This window comes from Labrus mixtus, chromosome 13 (genome assembly GCF_963584025.1).
Source record: "Labrus mixtus chromosome 13, fLabMix1.1, whole genome shotgun sequence".
Classification (NCBI taxonomy): Eukaryota; Metazoa; Chordata; class Actinopteri; order Labriformes; family Labridae; genus Labrus; species Labrus mixtus.
The window spans coordinates 3920635-3939400 of record NC_083624.1 but is presented as its reverse complement, the minus strand read 5'-3'; the positions used below and the strand labels follow the sequence as shown (position 1 = coordinate 3939400).

General features: G+C 41.6%; 1 protein-coding gene across 7 annotated transcripts in view; it reads left to right on the top strand.

The window, feature by feature from the left end:
• Nucleotides 1-18300, top strand: part of dachd (dachshund d) — a 104766-nt gene extending 86466 nt beyond the window's left edge. For 4 of the 7 annotated variants that reach the window (XM_061053191.1, XM_061053193.1, XM_061053196.1 and 1 more), the window contains 5 exons: nucleotides 6910-7055; nucleotides 9954-10101; nucleotides 10844-11002; nucleotides 12542-12610; nucleotides 16628-18300. In XM_061053191.1, coding sequence (XP_060909174.1) covers nucleotides 6910-7055; nucleotides 9954-10101; nucleotides 10844-11002; nucleotides 12542-12610; nucleotides 16628-16665 — 560 coding nt within the window. In that variant the 3' untranslated portion in view covers nucleotides 16666-18300. The remainder of the gene's footprint in view (nucleotides 1-6909; nucleotides 7056-9953; nucleotides 10102-10843; nucleotides 11003-12541; nucleotides 12611-16627) is intronic. The other 3 variants (XM_061053194.1, XM_061053192.1, XM_061053197.1) reach the window with 1 other exon arrangement.
• The last annotated feature ends 466 nt before the right edge of the window (nucleotides 18301-18766 follow it).

Sequence of the window (18766 nt, the reverse complement as noted above, 5' to 3'; positions counted from 1 at the left end):
GTCAACGTAGGTCAATATGCAAAGACAATCTAAACACCTTCAAAGTGCCTGACTATAATGTCCTTCCTCTAATATTGTCTCCCGGACAGTTTGGGCTCATAGTCGATCGGGGAATTACAGAAATCTATTCGAGTCTGCCCGGCTGTAATTTTCTCTCCTGAGCCACAAGTTTATTTTCTGCTCCTCCAACTTAAAGCCTTATTTAATGTCATAGATTCAGCGGTGGAAATCTCTCACCTTTACTCACTTCGCCCCCGCTCTCGTCTCCACCATTCTAACCGCGGTGGCCTCTCTACAAAATGCCATTTTGTCTCCACTACTGTTTCCCTTTAAGAGCTCATTTGAAGGTGTGCGCTTGGCAGAAACAAAAGTCCTGTATGCTTTTATGCAGTCATCACAGTCAGCCAAGCCTGTAATCCTCAGAGGTCCGATAATGACATAGCCCCTGCATTTATTACATGGAGGAGAGGAGAGAGGGAAAACGCTGACTTTGAACAAATGAACACTCTGACCTTTATGCAATAAATATGACATGGGCCGCATAAAAAGACAAGATATCTTCCTCCTGAATGGAAGTCAACACAGATTCTGCTCCCCTGCCTCTTGCTCTCTTTCTTTCTGTTTCCATTTCTCTTCCCCTCCCTCTCTCTCTTTCTTTCTTGTTTTTTTTCTCTCCAGCTAACAGTTCAACAAATGATGAAATCAATGTGAATTGTTGTCGCTCTAGCATTATAATCTATTCTCCAAAAGCACAATTTGTAGTTGTAATTCTCTCTGCTGTAGAAGTACTTTACATTATGTACGTAGCAGAGTATAATAGACATGTCAGTAGATTAAATTCTTAGTTTTGATCATCACTGTTTGTTTTCCTCAGTGAAAGCTCTAAAAATACTCTTTATGCATGTCAGGAAGAGTCAGATTTAACAGAGAGAATCAACCTTTCACTGTGTCTTTTGTAATCTCTCTGTGATCCCAATTGAGCATCGCGATTGTCTCCTTTTGTCACCTCACACCGCCTCTCTGACAGTAAAGGATTTATGGTTATTTCCTCCATGCAGCCTGTCCATCTGTGGCTCTATCTTCATACGGCCTTGAGAATACGATTCAATTTATTAAGGCAAAGCAATGGACTCATTACTTTAAAAAGGTGGCAAGAGAGGCAGGCACAGAGAGGGAGAAGTGACACACTGAATTGGTTATTAATGGAAAGGCACAGCCATAGGGCAGTTGAAATTTAATGATATCCTACAAGAAAATATGAGGGTGTCACTCTCCAAAAAGTCATGCTAAATGTCAACATTTTAAGGTCCCGGCGCTAATTTTATGCCTCTGCACAGTAATGTTTTGGAGAGCATTTAGGAAACACGGCCCAGTGGCCAGCCTGATTATCCTGCTCACCTTCTCTCCTCTCTGCAAATGGGTTTGTGCAGCAAGCGATTTCATCTCTAAGTGAAGGGAACATTAGGGAGGGGAGAAGGAGAGAGCGATAGAGGAAAACACGCGGTTTGATTTTCATGCTGTGATAAGAGAGTGGGAGCCAAATGTTACCTGTTAATCTAGCCCAAACCGACCGGGGCTCTTGACTTTGTCCCCCAGCAGGGATGGGGCAAACACTCATTTTCCTCTCTCCGTGATGAAAAGGAAATTAGCTTAAATGTGATGAGGGCACATTAGTGTGTGTGTGCGGTGTGTTTGTGTAATGAGTGTGTTCGTGTCTGAGGGTGTTTTTTTTTTTGTTTGCATACATCAATGTGTGTTTTCGTCTTTCTTTTTTACCAGTACCTTACACAGATATATGCAAAACATGTGTCAGAGAAAGCTCATTTAAAGGACTTTGTCTTTGATCGTCAGACGCGGTCTCTCAGTATTTCCTGCAGGTTACGTTACTTTAATACCACTGAAAACCCAAATCTATAAAAACCTCCTCATTTAGTTCATGATTTCATGGAGATAATAACATTTTCAGTAAAAGGTGTAAGGAATTATTTTTAATTCAAATTTAAAACATTTTTCAAGTTTATTTAAACGTCCTTGATGTTTGGTTGAATTGGATGTGGTTAGACCTCATTTTTAAAGTTTATTTTATGGGCGTTTTATGCTTTAATCGTTGAGACAGGACAGTGGATAGAGTAGGAAATCGAGAGTAAGACATGTGAGAAAGGAGCCACAGGTTGAATTCGAACACGGGCCGTCCACTTGGAGGATCCCAGCCTCTGTACATGGGGCACACACACTAACCACTTGGCTACCAGCAGCCTTGGGCCTGGATATTTATTACAGGATTTACACAGTTGATTTCTGTTACGTAAGATTTGTCACACACAATCTCAGTACTATTGTAGAAGGTTCATTCTAAACTTAAAGCAGCTGGAAACCCAAAGCCACAATAGCTTTCTTACTTCATATTTGATGGTGTCATAAATATTAGTTGGCATATACATGATTTAGAAATGAATTTGAATTCAAATTGAAATTGATGTTCATTAAAGTTCTGTAATCTTTCCTGATTATAAGAATTACTCAATTCATTTTGTGAACTAATCCTAAAAAGGTCAGAATCTTATGATTACTCCTGAAGGTCTGAACTGACTTTAAAGCTTTAGGAAACCCACATTTGACTCTTCAGGCTGTTTAATTTGGATCTTTGAACAAAAAACAAATTGGCAAATCAAAGGCTAAACAACGCTGATTGTTACCTGCTCCATTGTTGTGTGTGGGGGCCAGGCAGATGTCAATCACAACGTGATCGACCACGCTCACACAGGCTTGAGAAACGGTCAAAACAGCAGAAGAAGCTGTTTGTATTGACTTCATTTGCCAACAGATATGAACATTCATTTTCACTCAGATTTGGTGGATGCTTAATGAGACCCTCAACTTTGATATCCTTAATGCATTTTTACTATTTCAAGCCAAACCTCGGGAGGCTTTTTAAAGTTTGTCTGCCTGCAAGTCAATCAAAGCCTCCAGGAGTTGGATCGTGTACAATCACAAACATTTTCCCGTCCAGATGTCATCTGCAAACACTTGAAAACAGCATTTCACAAATGTGCAGAAAACTAGAGACATCAAAATACTCCTGCAGTAAAAAATCCGCCTGCGACACCCTGAAGTACATGTTTGAAACTATCTTACAGATAAAGCTGAATTTATTTTTGCCTGAAAGACCCTCCAGAGTGCAGACATCATTTGCAAGATAAGCTCATGTTTTTTTAAAGTGCTCAAATTGCATGCAGCTACTTTTTTTTTTGCCCAGCTCTGCATCACTGCCTGTGTACCAGAAGACAGATATTTCCCTTGACAAGATTTTTCCAAATCCAGCGCTTTAAGTGCAGGTGGAATAATGCTGTGCTAGCTGCTAATGGCTGTCCGAGAGGTCATAACTACTCCATTTGAAGGAGGCTGCTTTCTGCGCAGCCCTGGCAGGTCAAATCAAATGTAATTGTGCAGTGAAAAGCAGTTCCTTGCTTTGTGTTTGGCTGTGCTGACAACCTCCGGGTTTAGCATTCAGTTCTCCTGCTGGGAGGAACACAGGTTTGCAAGGACAAAGGCTTCACCTGTCAATATATCACACTGACTGGCTGGCCAAATGTACCTCTGCTCTCCCTCTCTCACACCCCCCCTCTTTCTCTCTGCTATCTCTCTTCCTCTCTGTCACTCTTTCATTCTCCGCACATTCTATTCCAGCCTCCTCTTCCTCAGACTCAGCCTCACCTATCTATCCATCCATCCATCTTCTGTCTTCAACCATCTATCTCTCGTTCCTGGCATTCTTCTCCTCCTCTTTCTCTCTCTCTCTTTTATGTGTTTCTTTCTGTATCTTCCTCTCCACCCGCTCAAGCAGCCTCCGTGTGAGGACTCAGCTGAAATGTCCTGAGGGACTCTGTTTCAAACACAGGAACCAGAAACATATGGCACATTTTCAACTCCCAAGGTCAATTACAGCTATTTATCCAGAGATTGCAGCTAAATTTCCCAAGGTTTCTTCTAGATTTACCGCAGATTGCAATGTGTGTCTGTCACTTTTTAAATCAGGCCAGTTTTCTCTCCAGCTTCTCTCCACATCGCCGCGACTTTCCATCAAATATTTCAAAGGGCTTTCAAGTGGGTTTTAGACATGTTTTATCTCTGGTTATCATGTGCCCCATCTTTTTTTTTTTTTTTTGCCTGTGCTTTGCTAGGTCCAAGTGCCGCTCGCAACACAAATCTAATAACATGTAAATTGGAGATAAGCCCAGATCCCTCCGAGTGATATTTTTTACATTCATAGTTTGTCAAGTCAATTCCTGGGTCCCTGTTTTAGCAGCACAACACATGAGGAGTGAGAAAATTAACTGGATAGGTGATTCATCATTGCTAGCACACTGTCAAGGACTCCCTCTGCAGCTATTGAGAGCAGGGTGGAGGAGGAGGACGGAGAGAGGAGGAGGGGGGGGGGGGGGGGGGGGCGTTGTTTTAAATTATGGCATTTCATTCAGAATGCATTGTATTTACAGCGTCCCATTTTTATTTGTGGCTCCTATTATCCGGCGAAACAGTTGTGCATGAAATGTTATTTGTGACAGGGGTGACCCGCGAGTGTTTTTCCACACAGTATTTCATAGTCGGGGGGTGGAGGGTGGGGTGGGGGGTGGGGGGGGGGGGGAGCCTTAACTGTACCTTTAGCGTACGGTAAGCACAAGAGGCTGTCACAGCTGCTGCTGGCAGCCTTGCTAGTGGAGAAATATCACCTGGAAACAGAGTACTCCATTCCACCGGCCCCCATCACTCCAACGCCTGTCGCTGTAATTAAGTTGAAGTCAATGATTCTGGAGCGATGGTGAGAAATAAACATGCAAACACATGCCAGCATTTGCAGCCAGAAAAAAAAAAAGAGGGAGGGTGGGGGGTGGGGGGGGGGGGGGGGGGGGGGGGGGGGGCGATAACATTGGAAGCACAGAAACCACAGATCGAGATCATGTTCTGCTGGAATTTACATTTGAGTTTCATTAAGCCACTTTTGATTATATTGATTAAATTAGCCTCAATTCCTCTCTTTTTAAATGCCGGTTTTTATGCACATCTCCTGGTGGAAATGTTATCTGACAGGGGGTTGCTGTGCGGTAGTTGGAGTCTGTCGAACAAAACACGCTGTTTGCTTTTCCCAGAGCATGACAGGTTGTTTCCCCTGCAACAAAGCCATCAAATATTCCGTGTGATCCAACATTGTGTTGGAGGGGAGGCCTGCTGAGTGGGAAGCCTGAGTTTGTTAAAGCAATGATTTATGATTAATGCCAACACTAAATAAGGGACAAAGTGCCTACAGTACAAATCAATTACAAAGCTACAACAGCAGACCTTTCCCCGAGGTCTACTAACGTCTCTAGTTGTTATGGTGATTTTATTGGAGGTGGGTGATGCAAGCATATAACGCATGTAATACATCTATATCAACCTGAGCCCGAGCCAACTGTAACGCTTTTGATCTTTGATTAGTTCTTTTATTGAGATAAAATGGGACTTTCATGTTGTGCCACTGTGTAAGAGGAGAGCATTTTTACATCTCCACCCAGACGCCCACCTCAAAACGCAGACAGGACTGCACCGAACAAAACAAATTACCACAGGAGTGGCTTCTTAAAAGAAGGCAATTCATTATTTTTATGAAGTCAAATTATAAACAAATTTTAATCCATTAGGCAACCATCCATTCTAATTAATCAACAGGAGTGAACTCCATCTGAAAAGGGAGAAAGGTTGTTTACGCTCTCCACGGACCAGCGGTGCATATTTCACCATCTTCCCCCTCTCTGGAAAAAAAGGAGAAAAAAAAGCTCCAAATTACAAACCTAAACTGTGAATCCTTGCACTCGACTTTTGGCGCAGAGATGTTTCCAGGGCATTTGCAGATGCTTGAAATAATCTCCAATGTTTTTGCTCAATCTGCTCTGAGGATGGGTGAAATAAATACTTTAAACTAATTAATGTAAGACCAGCTGTTCCCAGCACTTGGCTGGCGTTGGTGAATATTGATGGGAGGGAGAGAGGAAGGGCTGTTCAGCTCCACTCGCTGTTTGTACAAGATTCAGCCTGCCACATAAACAGATATGAATAGTGGATGAGAGCAGAGAGGTGCTGTGCTCGACACAGCCGGGGTTCCACATTACAAATAAAACTTTATTTTCATTGAATTAACGATTTAACAGCTGATGGAGGCAGAATTCCTGTGGAGGCCTTTTTTTAATAAACTGCCTCTCTGCAAGATGGTCGCACTTGTGAATTGCTGGCTTGATGGAAACTTGCTGGACAAAAACATGTGTCAGATCTGATGGGGCAACAAACAGCAGAGTGTGACATACTGTTTTAGTTTGACCAGGCTGTATCTGTGTCTGCCGGTCTGCCTCCTGCTTTCTCTCCCTCCCTCGTCTGCTCCTCTTGCCTCCTCTGAGGCCCGGTGGAGAGGCTGGACAGCAGATGGCAGGGCCCTACCCCTCCGCCGGTGATGAATGGAGGATGATGTCATCTTCGGTTTGACAGGCATCCGTGCGTGCATACACAATGGAAGCCCGATCCTCTGGGGTCAAACTGCGGGCCTGCTTCTGATTTTTTTTTGGGAATCCACATGACATCTTTTTAATGGAGGAAGCTGGATTTATGTCGTTGTTGATTTCGTGTAACCCCACAGTCAGGCCTTGGGAAGAAGCAACAGAAAAGGATTCTCAAAGGGATTAGATAGTCCACTGTATTTTTAAAAGGAAGGGAGAGTTAGGATTGGCTGCTGAAGATCAATACTGATCAAGTCATTCTAACTTAACTAATCAGTATGTGTAGCCCAAAACTACTAAAATGACCCACCACTTAGCTAGTTTTACAAACAGCATTCTTTATGTGATATATCAATTATCAATGTTCATCTTTTTTCTTTTGCAGAGGACAACTCGATGTGCACCCCAACAGCAAGAGACAGCTACGAGAGGTTGTCATTGGCCGGACAGGCTCTCCCGCCTGGCTTCCCCTCACCATTCCTCTTCCCAGACGGCCTGTCATCAATAGAGACTCTGCTCACCAACATACAGGTATGTCCACTAACAGAGTGACATAAATGATCACTGTAAGGAGTCACATGAGCATCTTTGTATGGTTTGTCTGATAAGGCGTTCTCTGCCTTTAAGTGTTATAGGCCTCCGACTTACCACTTATTGTTTCAACTGTCTGTGTTCAAAATGCTCAATGTGATAAGGGAACAACTGAGTTCATTCAAATACCACAACTGTAAGTGTAAAGTGTTTGTCATGAAGCAAGGCGCCCATCGTGGTGCGGCCCATGAGTCTGCCACAGGGTCTCTTTAAGCGGCCACTTGAATTTGATCAAATTCTGTTTGTAGCTGTTTTAAGACGTGAAGGCATTAAATTAAGAAAACATGTTCGAGGTTGGTGGGGGAAAAAAGAGGAATGAATCTGAGCTCCCCTCTCCTTTCAACACACAGCTTAGCTTTTCTTTTAGCATTACACACACTACACAGCACACACTAAGCTAGGCCGTCCCTAGATGGGCCTTTTAAAATACATCAAACTCAACAAGAAAAGACAGAACAATATACAAACTATCATGCAACAGAGCAAAGTCAAGCAGGAAGAACAAGATCATACATGACAACAAGACTGAGTCCACTTGTGTTTCAGTTTGAGTTTTAAATGACCGCCAGTCTGGATCTAGTTTGAGCTCTGCAGGTAAAGCATTCCACATGTGGATCCCCTAAACAGAAAAGGCTGTTTTTCCAACTGAAGACTTTCCATGCTTAATGATATCTTTAAAAAAGTTATTTACGCTCTTTGTAGGAGCTTGTTTTAGTCCCAGCAGTGTACACAATCAACCTCCTCTTTCCACTGTACTTACCAAGGACATTAGACCTGCACTCATTTGTAAATCTGCATACCTTAACAGTACCAATCTACTCAGAGAGCCATTTAGACTTCATCTCAAACGGCCTCAGTCACAAAGATGAATGTATTTGCCTTCTGTCTGAGTGTAATGATGTGTGCACGCCGGTGCCCTTCTCATTGCACTTGCACCGATGGCGTCAGAGTCCTGCTTCTCCTTTGGCTCCGCGCGGTAATTATAAAGCCACAAGTAAAGCCGTCGCCACTCTCCCAACACTCCTCCACTAAGTCATCTTTGATAATGATCTTCGCCTTGAATATTTATATACAAATCAACAAAATGAAACCAAGCAGAAAATTAAGATAAAGCAACTTAGAATAAATTGGGGTCAGAAGAATCAACAATTAGTAAGATATAGCCCAGTGCATTTGGTATAATTGCATGGGGATGGGGAATAATTGTCATGAAAATGGCTGCAGTACTGTACGGCTTAAACGTTGGATATTTCAATTCCAGGGTGTCAGGAGTATTATTTGCATCGGCCGTAATGTAATTGATACATGATGAGCTACTTGTCATTCATATTTCTCGTTTCTGCTGGGCTGCAGGAGCTCTAAAATATGCTAAAGAGACTAATACTTCATATTTAATAAAGTTGCAATTCTCAGCTTCGTAGTTGGATTCAATAGAGGTGTAGGAGACGTAGAAGAGAGTCAGTCTATAGAGTTACGATGCTGACAATGTCTAGAAAAGTTACCTGAGTTGAAACCCACACAATCTCCACATGAGATAGAAAACAAGTCGCTGACTGAAGCTATTAAAAACAGATCAGTCAGTCAAACTGGTTTCATTTGTAAGCACATAGTCACAACAAATAGAGCTCATGACGCTCTACATGTAGAACAGGCAATCCCCCCGAATAAGCAAGCAATTGGAAACTCTGCCAAGACAAAAACGTTCCTTTAGAATTTCTTGGCCAACTGTGTGGTTGATTGTTTCATCGTCGTTTGGTTTCAAAGCGTGAGTACACACCAAAAAACCCCTCTGCACAAGGGATTGTGTTTGAATGCAGCCAAAGCACACATTTACCGTTTGAATCAACAGATATAAGCTTTGACCAAGAGATAAATCCATTTAAACTTTTATTTTGATAGCTAAATGGTAGAATGGTGGTTAGCTGAAAAGTATAGCTTCTGCGATCGTCGCATTAATTGTGATTGCCAGTCTTTCTGCCAAGAACACCAATTTATATTTGATTAAAAAGAAAACATTATACTGATTGCAAAACGGTTCGCTGAGATTTGGCTAGCCTTGAGTAACATTACACTATCTGTTAGCAATCCGCTGTTGTTGTTTGTTAATGTCGCACGATGATTTGAAGGCCTTTTCAGGGACAGGCATTGGAACTTAGCATTAGCCATAAATGCTGTGGTGCAGTGCATTGGAGACGTGTTGCTCAGCTCTCCATGTGTACTGCATCTGTCCCTGCAAAATAAACTAGAGAGAGAAACTACCTTTGTTTTGGTTAAAGCATGTTATCAGTGCATGGACTGGTATACAATTCCTTTAATGGAACAATGTTTTCTCCCTGAACCTTCTCAAGTGTCAGGTCTATCTACACTTGCAGTACACAGCTTTGACCAAAGGGGGTCAGCATACCAAGTCTTCTCACATTAGCTGTCATTATTCATCATTGAAATATGATCATAAAAAAAACCTACTGTACATCCGTGTTCGTGTTTTTAGCTCTTGCAAACCCTGTGCAGCAGCTGAAAGAGACTGACATCTTACCAGATAAGAGCAGCACTAAATGTGCTAACTCACCTCAACAGAGTCATGTAGCACCAGTCAGCTTTTAGCCCCTCTGTTCCGCTTCACTACAGTGGGCAGCTCAAAGAACTGCTGCCTGTGACACACTTTCAGTGCGGTTTGCTTTGCTGTCACTTCATGGTGGAGCTCTTAAATAACCCACATCACTCTCTGCTTCACATCTGCCGGCTATCTCCCTTATTTTCCCTGTATATATTCACCAGCGTGTGTGTGTGTGTGTGTGTGTGTGTGTGTGTGTGTGTGTGTGTGTGTGTGTTATACAGGGCCTGCTTAAAGTGGCGATCGACAACGCGCGGGCTCAGGAGAAGCAGGTGCAGCTGGAGAAGACGGAGCTGAAGATGGAGCTGTTCAGAGAGAGGGAGCTGAGGGAGACTCTGGAGAAGCAGCTCGCCATGGAGCAGAAGAACAGAGGTATCGCCTGACGACTCTACCTGCCTGCTGAATCCTCCCTGTCAGTGTGTGTGTGTGTGTGTGTGTGTGTGTGTGTGTGTGTGTGTGTGTGTGTGTGTGTGTGTGTGTGTGTGTGTGTGTGTGTGTGTGCATGCGTGAATGTGTGTACTCTCACAGCCGTTGTGACTGAACAGGCCTGTGCTCATGTAGACGTAATCACTCCTGAGTGTGCGTACACAGTTCTGCATGTATGTTTAATGTTTCCTATTGAAACACTGACATAAGCGGGCGTGTTTCCCTCGCTGCACAGACAATGATCTGCTTAGCGCTGTTTTATCTGCTCTTAGTCGGTTAACATAATTGGTGATACGCATTAACTTAGACAAACTCACTCTGAGCCTCATGTTAAATGCATTAGCTTCATATGCTAACAGTGTCGTTTATGTTTAATGAGAGAAATTCATGAAAAATAACCCAATAAATGTTTCAATTTGCTTTCATTCCCTCTAGCAGTTTCCTAAGTCGTAGTCAGTATTTTCTTTTATTAAGGAAGATCTTCATATAACATGAAATATTTAAGTTTAATTGATTTTCACTTTTCTATTATAGCTTTTAAAAAATTAGGTTATTATCTCGTCCTGCTGGAACGCAGTCGTTGCAATCATCTGATTTCAGTCTGAAGTAAGACTCGGCTAATTTAAACCCCATAGCTCATTTTGGTTCCGCTGCGCTCTCTCCCCCCCCCCCCCCCCCCCCGTCTCAGCAATCGTTCAGAAGCGTCTGAAGAAGGAGAAGAAGGCCAAGAGGAAACTCCAAGAAGCTCTGGAGTACGAGTCCAAGAGGAGAGAGCAGGTGGAGCAGACCCTGAAGCAGCCCTCGCCTTCTGACAGCATGCGTTCCCTCAACGGTCAGACACTTCACCGTGAGACGCTTTTATTTCACATCTCACTTCCAGCACTGTCACCCGTTTCAGGCAGCTGTGGTTTATGAAACAAAAGATCAAAATGTCCCAATCCAAAATGTTCAAATGTCACTCTTCAGGGGATGAAAGGCAGCTGAGTAAAGTGCTGTAATGTCACATGTGACTTCTGTAGAAAAATACATTTTGACTGATTAACATATTACGAGCCTTACATTAAAGCTGAATGCTGAAACTGCTTCTCATCTGAAGTGAACTTGTTACATGTTTAAGTTGCTATGTTTGCCTTTAATTCTAAATACGTACTTAGGGACTGCAGATGTAAACTAGCTCGAAGCTAACTCTGGTACAATGCATCAAACGGCAACATTTATGTTTAATATTGCAGAAGGTCCCTTTACAAATCAAAAGGTTAAATATCACAAGACTTAGACTGCAACTCATGACATTCAAATCGTCTTTTAATAACGTTATGATTATTAATTTAGTGTGTAGAATGCAAGATAATAACAAAATATGCTTATGACAGTACCTCTAAGCCCTCACATGCCATGTTTAGTCTTAAAACAACCTGAAATGTTCAAGAGAAGAGCATCAATTCTTAACATTAAGAAGTCAGAATTGTACAATATTTGGAGCTTTTGCTTGAAAAATGGTGGAAATGATCAAAAATAGCAGCAGATATGCATTTAGTGTGAAACCACGTAAAGCACATTTAAAGAGATTTTACAAACCAACTCCATTTTTTAAAGGCTCTAAACCTAAACGCAGCTATTGTGCCTTACTTTTATGAGACAGGAGTTATAACGGAAGGCGCTTTGCAGAATGTAAGTCCTGTAGCTGCATACAAAACATGATGAGCTCATAAAATCTGATTTACTGACAGAGTCATTACGAGCCGGTGTGTCCGAACATTTGAATATGTCAGTGAGTTATGCGGACCTTTTTTTTTTTTTTTTTCTGCTGAAAATCTGTCAAATCAAATGTGCAATTAGAAAGATTGTTTCATGATGGGTTTGATGACGAGGTCCCAACAGCAGCAGTTTACACCACGGGGTCATTAGATGTAGGGTTGTCAAAGTGTTTAATACTTTTTGATACCAAATGTTTTAAACAAGTATCGATATTGTTTGATTTGTACTCGAATCATATTAAAGTTCAAATATCTGTGATCATGACAACACAAATTAGATCGGCTACAAAATCCAAATATTTTCCATAGTAGGTGTAGGTGTACAATTTCATCTCTGACACTTCATCTAACACCTCTGTCCTTTATTTTAAGAAAATATTTGAATGCAGAATCACATTTTTAAGGTTGTTAAAGTGTAATTAAGGATTTGAGTATCTTTATTTTTCACTCAGGATATAGTCACCATCTATCACTTCATCTGTTAAATGTAGACTTTCAGTCTAGCGCGGTGTGGGACACAGCTGGAAGGCTCAGCCTCTTGTTTTGAATGAACGATGCTGTGAACGTGGCGTTGTGATAGGTGGATGTCAGGGATGTTTAACGGTGGTGATCCCTCTCTTCTCTCTCAGACTCTCTGACCCCTGAGATGGAGAGTGACCGCAGCAGTGGAAGAACAGATGCTGAAAGGACAATACAAGGTACAGGGGCTCAGATGAGACAATAAATCTCTCTCTCTTTCTCTGGCTCTCACTCTCGCTCTCTCTCTCTCTCTCTCTCATTCTCTCCCACCCGCCTCCTCCTCCTCTTTGCTTCCTCTTTTTCTCTCCCTTACACACACACACACACACACACACACACACACATCCACACTGCTTTACTTTATGAACATTAGTGTTCCTGTGCCTGCTGTTCAGGCATACAGCTCACCATCTGGGCCACAGCACCAGGTCAAGATCATTGGTTTTCTGTAGAAATAATATTGTTCTTTGAGTTGACTTTTAGTGGCTGTGATGCATCCGGGAAACAGATCTTCGTCGGGACGGATCTTAGTAGATAAAAAAAATTAAAAAAAGGCTGAAAAAATAAACTAGAAAGACACAGAATAAAAGAGGTGGTTTGTTTACAGCTCAGGAAGCATTAATGAGTCATAAAACCACAAAAAGCAGTGGAATCCCCCCTTTGATAGCAATAAACGGGGCAAATCAATCCATTTTATGAATAAGCCTTGTACATTTTTAATGGTTTGTTTGTTTGTTAGCCTAGGGGGTGCAGTACGTGTTTGGGGAAGGACGCACTCGCGATAACCTCTGTAGACTGTCTGCTATCTGTGTTTACCCAGATACAAGACACCTTGCAGAGGTTGAATATCCTCATTATTACTCGAAACGTCTTCCTTTTAATGCGCCTCAGCTGCGTCTGCTCACAGCCCGCCCTTATCAGCAGGGAGAGGTCCCAATTTATCCGCGGGAAACACTGCTCCGTGTAATCTGCTGTGAAAAGTGGGAAATGTTCATCTTAGAGAATAAGTTGTGCCTCTTTAACTCTTTAATGTTGGATTAGTCTACTTGAGCTGATGTTTTTTTTTTTCTTCTGAAAGGGCATTTAAGAAAAAAGAAGGAGGAAATGATACTAAGAGAAATGATGACTCCTCCTTAATTAAATGTCATTCAGTCACTGCAGGGATCTGAAGCAGTTTGATGTCCCAAAAAAAGAAATCCATATGTCATCATTTAAACGCAAAGATGACTCCCAGATACAGTGTAATTATAGCCCTCTATTTCATACCAAATTAGTATATTTAGCCACTTTACTCTCACATGAAGAGCCGGCTCTTTTGTAGTGTAATTGTATCAAATTAAATGTGTCGAAGCTTTACACTTATACCAACCATTGTCCTGCTTAAATGTTCAGTCGAGGGTAAATTGAACAGATTTTTTTTTTCAAATCTCAGTCGGTAACAGTTTGATGCAGCCGATCTCTTGCTCTCACTCCGAACGTCGCCTTGAAGAGCAGAATGAAGGAGGGAAACCGAATAACAGGCTGCATTTTGTCTTTCTGTTCAATTAGAGGAGCATTTGTCTGCCACCCATGTCTCCTCTGCTCGACTCGGCAAGCCTCGCTGTATAATTAACCTCAAATGGCAAAAAATGATGTTGATAAATTACACAAGCAGAAGGGAGAAGGGAAAAAAAAAACAAGCCTATCACTCGCATGAAAGCCGAGAGAAATGTGTGGGTACGTTCTCAACTCCAAACTCAGGGAATGAAGAGAGAGAGAAAGAGAGAGAGAGGAGGAAGGGGGGGGGGAAATAATGAGGGCATAATTTTAGAGAACTAATTATTTCTATTTGTCTTTTGTCACACTTCTCTAATTCTGCGATATTAACACAGTCTGTGTTTATTAATTGCTTTTACAGTGTTTTGAATCGGGTCCAAGTGGGAGCGCGGCTCTTTTCACAGGCAGCCGAAAAAGCTACTGGGACTGTACCTCGCCAGTTTACTGCCTGGCAACGGTGCACACGCGAGAGAGAAAAAAAAAAAATCTTCCCCCGGTATCTTCTCCGGTTCCCCGCCGCTTCCCCACTCGATGTGTTCGGCAAGTTTACACGACCCTGTGCGCAGAGATAAAGTTCTTTGTTGCAAGATTAAACATCAAAACAGTTAAAGTGAAATTAAAATTAAATGAATGAATGTCACTGAAGCAAAAAAGACTGTAATTAATGGATCCCTTAATTGTCTTCATAAAATATTTGCATGGGCATAATTTGCATAATTTACATGTATTAATTAATCTTTCAAAGGAATTTTATGCTGAGAGAAGCCAAAAATTCCCTTTGTTTTATTTAGCATCTAATGAAATATTTATTCTCTTTAATGAACTTTTCATCTTGATTTGAATATAAAAATACCAAAGTTTGAACATATTTTAATGAGCCGCTCTTTCATAAAACAACGTGTCGACACGTCACCGTTCTCCGGGTTGCCTGTGTTAAGCAGATGTTTCAACATTTGCACCAAAAGTTGAATCAGTGAGCCTTAAATTCTAATAGTTTAAATGGTGATAAAAGAGGAGGGGATTGATGACTACACCTCCTCTCAAACTCGTATCAAATGTCACCACACGTCACATCGTCCAATCGTCCTCGTTTCATTAACACCCCTGGAAAGAGGTACACACACGTGTGAGGTTTCAGCTGCTCCTGTATGACGTTCTGTATCATGGCCCTCACGCTCAGCCCCTCGCCCCCCCCACACACACACACACACACACACACACACACACTAACACACACACACACTCCCACCCTCTGCTTTCAGTTTCTTCATAGCGTTCATGCTGTAATGACTTTTACACAGAACTCGGTGGTTGTTGCTTGAACACAGGCAGCCAGAGTGCAATGCCTTTGAGACCTACGGCAGTGCTGGGTAATTAGCCTGTGTGTTTGTACACCACCCAACCCCCCCCCACCATCCCCTACATACACGTACTGTATACACACACACACACACACACACACACACACACACACACACACACAACAAGCCTTTGTTGTCTCCAATCTTCATCACAAAACATAAAACACAGGCTAAAAAGGGCCAACAGAGCTAATTGATAAAATATTGATAAAATAAAGAGCACAGATTTGAAGCTGAGCTGAATCCTCGGCGGTAACAGAACAAAATGATCACTTTAAATCACAAAAATAACCCAATGCATTAAGTGTGCTTCCCAGCAGGATCAAATCCACCGTCAGGCAGTGTAACTAGGTGTTTCCTCCGTCTCTCCGTGCAGTAGAAGTCAAATGTGACGTCCTGCTCGGCTTGTGTCATGTCCAACAACTTCCGCTGCTAAACGTCTTTGTGTGCATTCCTCTTTGAACATTGAATAATTTAGGCGCACTGCCATGGAGAAGTGCGTTTCTTAAAGGCATTACTGCTGTAGCATTCTCCGGCGGAGGGATTGTGAAGGTAATAAACGTCAAACACGCTCCTGAGCTGTGCCTAACAGATGCTTTTACCAGCTCAGCGTCGGAGCGGCGCTGCTCGCTCAGGCGAACACTCAGACAAGAGTGTTTGTTTCTGCTGGAAATGGACAAAGCTCGTTAGGTTGGAGGTGTCTGGAGATAACGGAGCAGAGGAATGTCTGCCGATTTCAATAAACACTATTTCCGTGCAGGAGATGTCACTTAGAGAGCGCTTCACTTCACGGGTGCAGCATTATGTGCACACAAGCGGATCAGTAGAGATGTCTTAAACACATGTGGAGAAGGATTCTGATGCCTGCAGTGTGGTTATCATAGCTGCGTTTACAGGGTGTGCTTCACTGCTAATAAAATATGCATGTAACAGTGTCATTATATTTGTATGTCCTGACTAATCTGCTGTATATGATCTGAAATGCAAAGGTTCAATAAACGTGGTCGTTTTCTTTCTAACTGACGCCAGAAAGAAGCTCCAATAAATGATTTGTTGCAAAGATTAAAAAAAAATCTAATAGTGTATGTGAAATTTAATCCCATTCACCACGGCTGATAATTTAATCTCACCCTCAAATCGGTTTGTGAATCTGTAGCAGCACAGCTAAAATCGAAACACCACAGGGCAACCTTTTGGAAGTTAGCGTTTCATCAACAATCACATCCTGAATAGTGCATTTGCGTCAGCAGGATGTTAGCTGTTGGCTAATTCTGGGCTCCTGTGTGTCCTCTGTTGCAGATGGAAGACTGTTCCTGAAAACCACAGTGATGTACTGATAAGGCCGCGAGGAGCTGGAGGAAATACAAATTTCAGAAAAAAAAAAAGGAGGTGAAAAAAAAGAAGACAAAAAAAACAAAAACCCCAATGAAGATTCTCCAGAGAAGCTCATCCAGGCTGGTTTTTTTTTGTAAGAGGAGAAGCTGCTTGTAGGAGTTCGATGGGAAATGCTGTGTTCACCCAAAATGCTGGAGGAGGTGTCTGAATGTAGAATAAGAAGTTGTTGTTTTTTCTCTCTCACAGCTCTAAATAGTTTGATGAAGCAGGTTTTTCGCCGTAGCGGGGTGTCCCAACGTGAAGGAGAAACATATTGAGCACAGTCAAAAACGTACCCGTGGTACACCGTCGGTCATAAATTTCACAGCACTGAAGATTTTTATACTGTATCTCAGCCAGCGAGAAAAGCTTCCAAAACGAAATTCGACTGAAGTTTTGTTTTGTATTTCAAATTGAATTTTGAGGAGCTAAAAAAAAAAAAAAAAAAAAAATGACACGGAGATGAAAAAAAAAAAGAAGAGAGAATTGATCCTTGTGATCATCGAAAAGAGGAGACTGTTTTCATGTTTTCTAAATTAGATGACAATACAATCAAGTTTCCTTTTTACCATTTGTGTATATATATGAGATCTGATGATAATGATAGGAGAAACTCCCTCTCCGTCGAGCCCGAGTGGATCGATGAGGAATGTGTATATAACGTTAAGAGGTATTGTGTATGCAGTAGAGCTCTTAGGCAAACAATACCACCATTTATATAAACCTTACTGTTTTTGTTTTGTTCTATTTCTGAGCCATCATTCTTTCCTATAGCTGCCATTTTCTTTTCTTTTTTTGGTGAGAAAGCATGCAGGCATGTAAATGTTTGTCCTGGAATTATGATATTTAATAAAATCCTATATTGTGCTGAACAAATACTAGGGTTTGACTCACTCGAGCCCGGATGATTTTGAAAACATAACTATCAAACATTTCACTTTCAAAATGAAGACTTTTGCTGTCAATAGTACTGTAATCTTTGTAACAGAGGTAATATTTCTTGGATTTTACTGTACATTTTTTGTCATGACACACACACACACACACACAGACACACACACGCTCTCAAAAATCAGCACCTCTCAATGCTTTTTTAAGAAGAAGAAGAAGAAGAAAAACAAGACGTATTATGATCACGTGTCAGCTTGAGAAACAATCAGTCATGACGACACAACTTTTTTGGAAACTGAATGCCATTTAATCCCCGTTGAACCTACACAAACTTTTTTTTTTTTCTGTTTTTCTTCAAGTGTTTCATGATATCCTGATAAGAAGAAGAAGAAAAAAAAACTCATACTAAGTTATGATCTTTCTGTTACTTTCCCTAAAGACTTTTTCGGTGCTGAAACACCTGTGTATATTCTCTAGACATAAGCTGATGTCAGTCCTTTAACTGAGAAACAGTTTAGCCCTTATGTGTTACAATCAGGAGAGGAGGAGGAGGAGGAGGAGGAGGAGTGTCCCATGTTCACAATGTGTTTGTTCTTTTTGTTCTCAATGGAGTGTCTAGGTCTGTTGTCACTGATAACTTATATAGCTTCTCAAATCATCTCTTCATTGTACTTCAAATTCAAATAAAGTTAACATGTTGATGATAAGTCTTTGTTTCCTGAGGTTTTGAACGTGTTTTTTGTCGCTCTTTTATCGCATGCTTTGAGGTAAAAGTCACACAAACACACTCAACAAACGCTCGTTCTACATTTCAGTTTTGCAGAGCTCTTTGTTAAGAGATCCTGTCTCATGTTTTTGGCATTTCTCAATCTTCAGAGTCTTTCCTTTTTCTATAAAAAGAACCTCAAACGAACCCTGCAGACGTGAAAAATCTGAGCATGTTGTTCCTCTCTTTTGGTTTTTAAAAAGTAAAAGTGAATAATGAGATGAGAAAACATTTAATACATGGTCCTTGCCTTACTTCTGTGAGTGTGTGTTTTTCCTTTAACTGGCATGTGTGTGTGTGTGTGTGTGTGTGTGTGTGTTCTCAACGCGTAGTCTAATCCTAGATAAACTATGTAAATGAGGGTGTGATCAAGCTCACTGTAAATAAATTATTTTCCGTGTACTTTC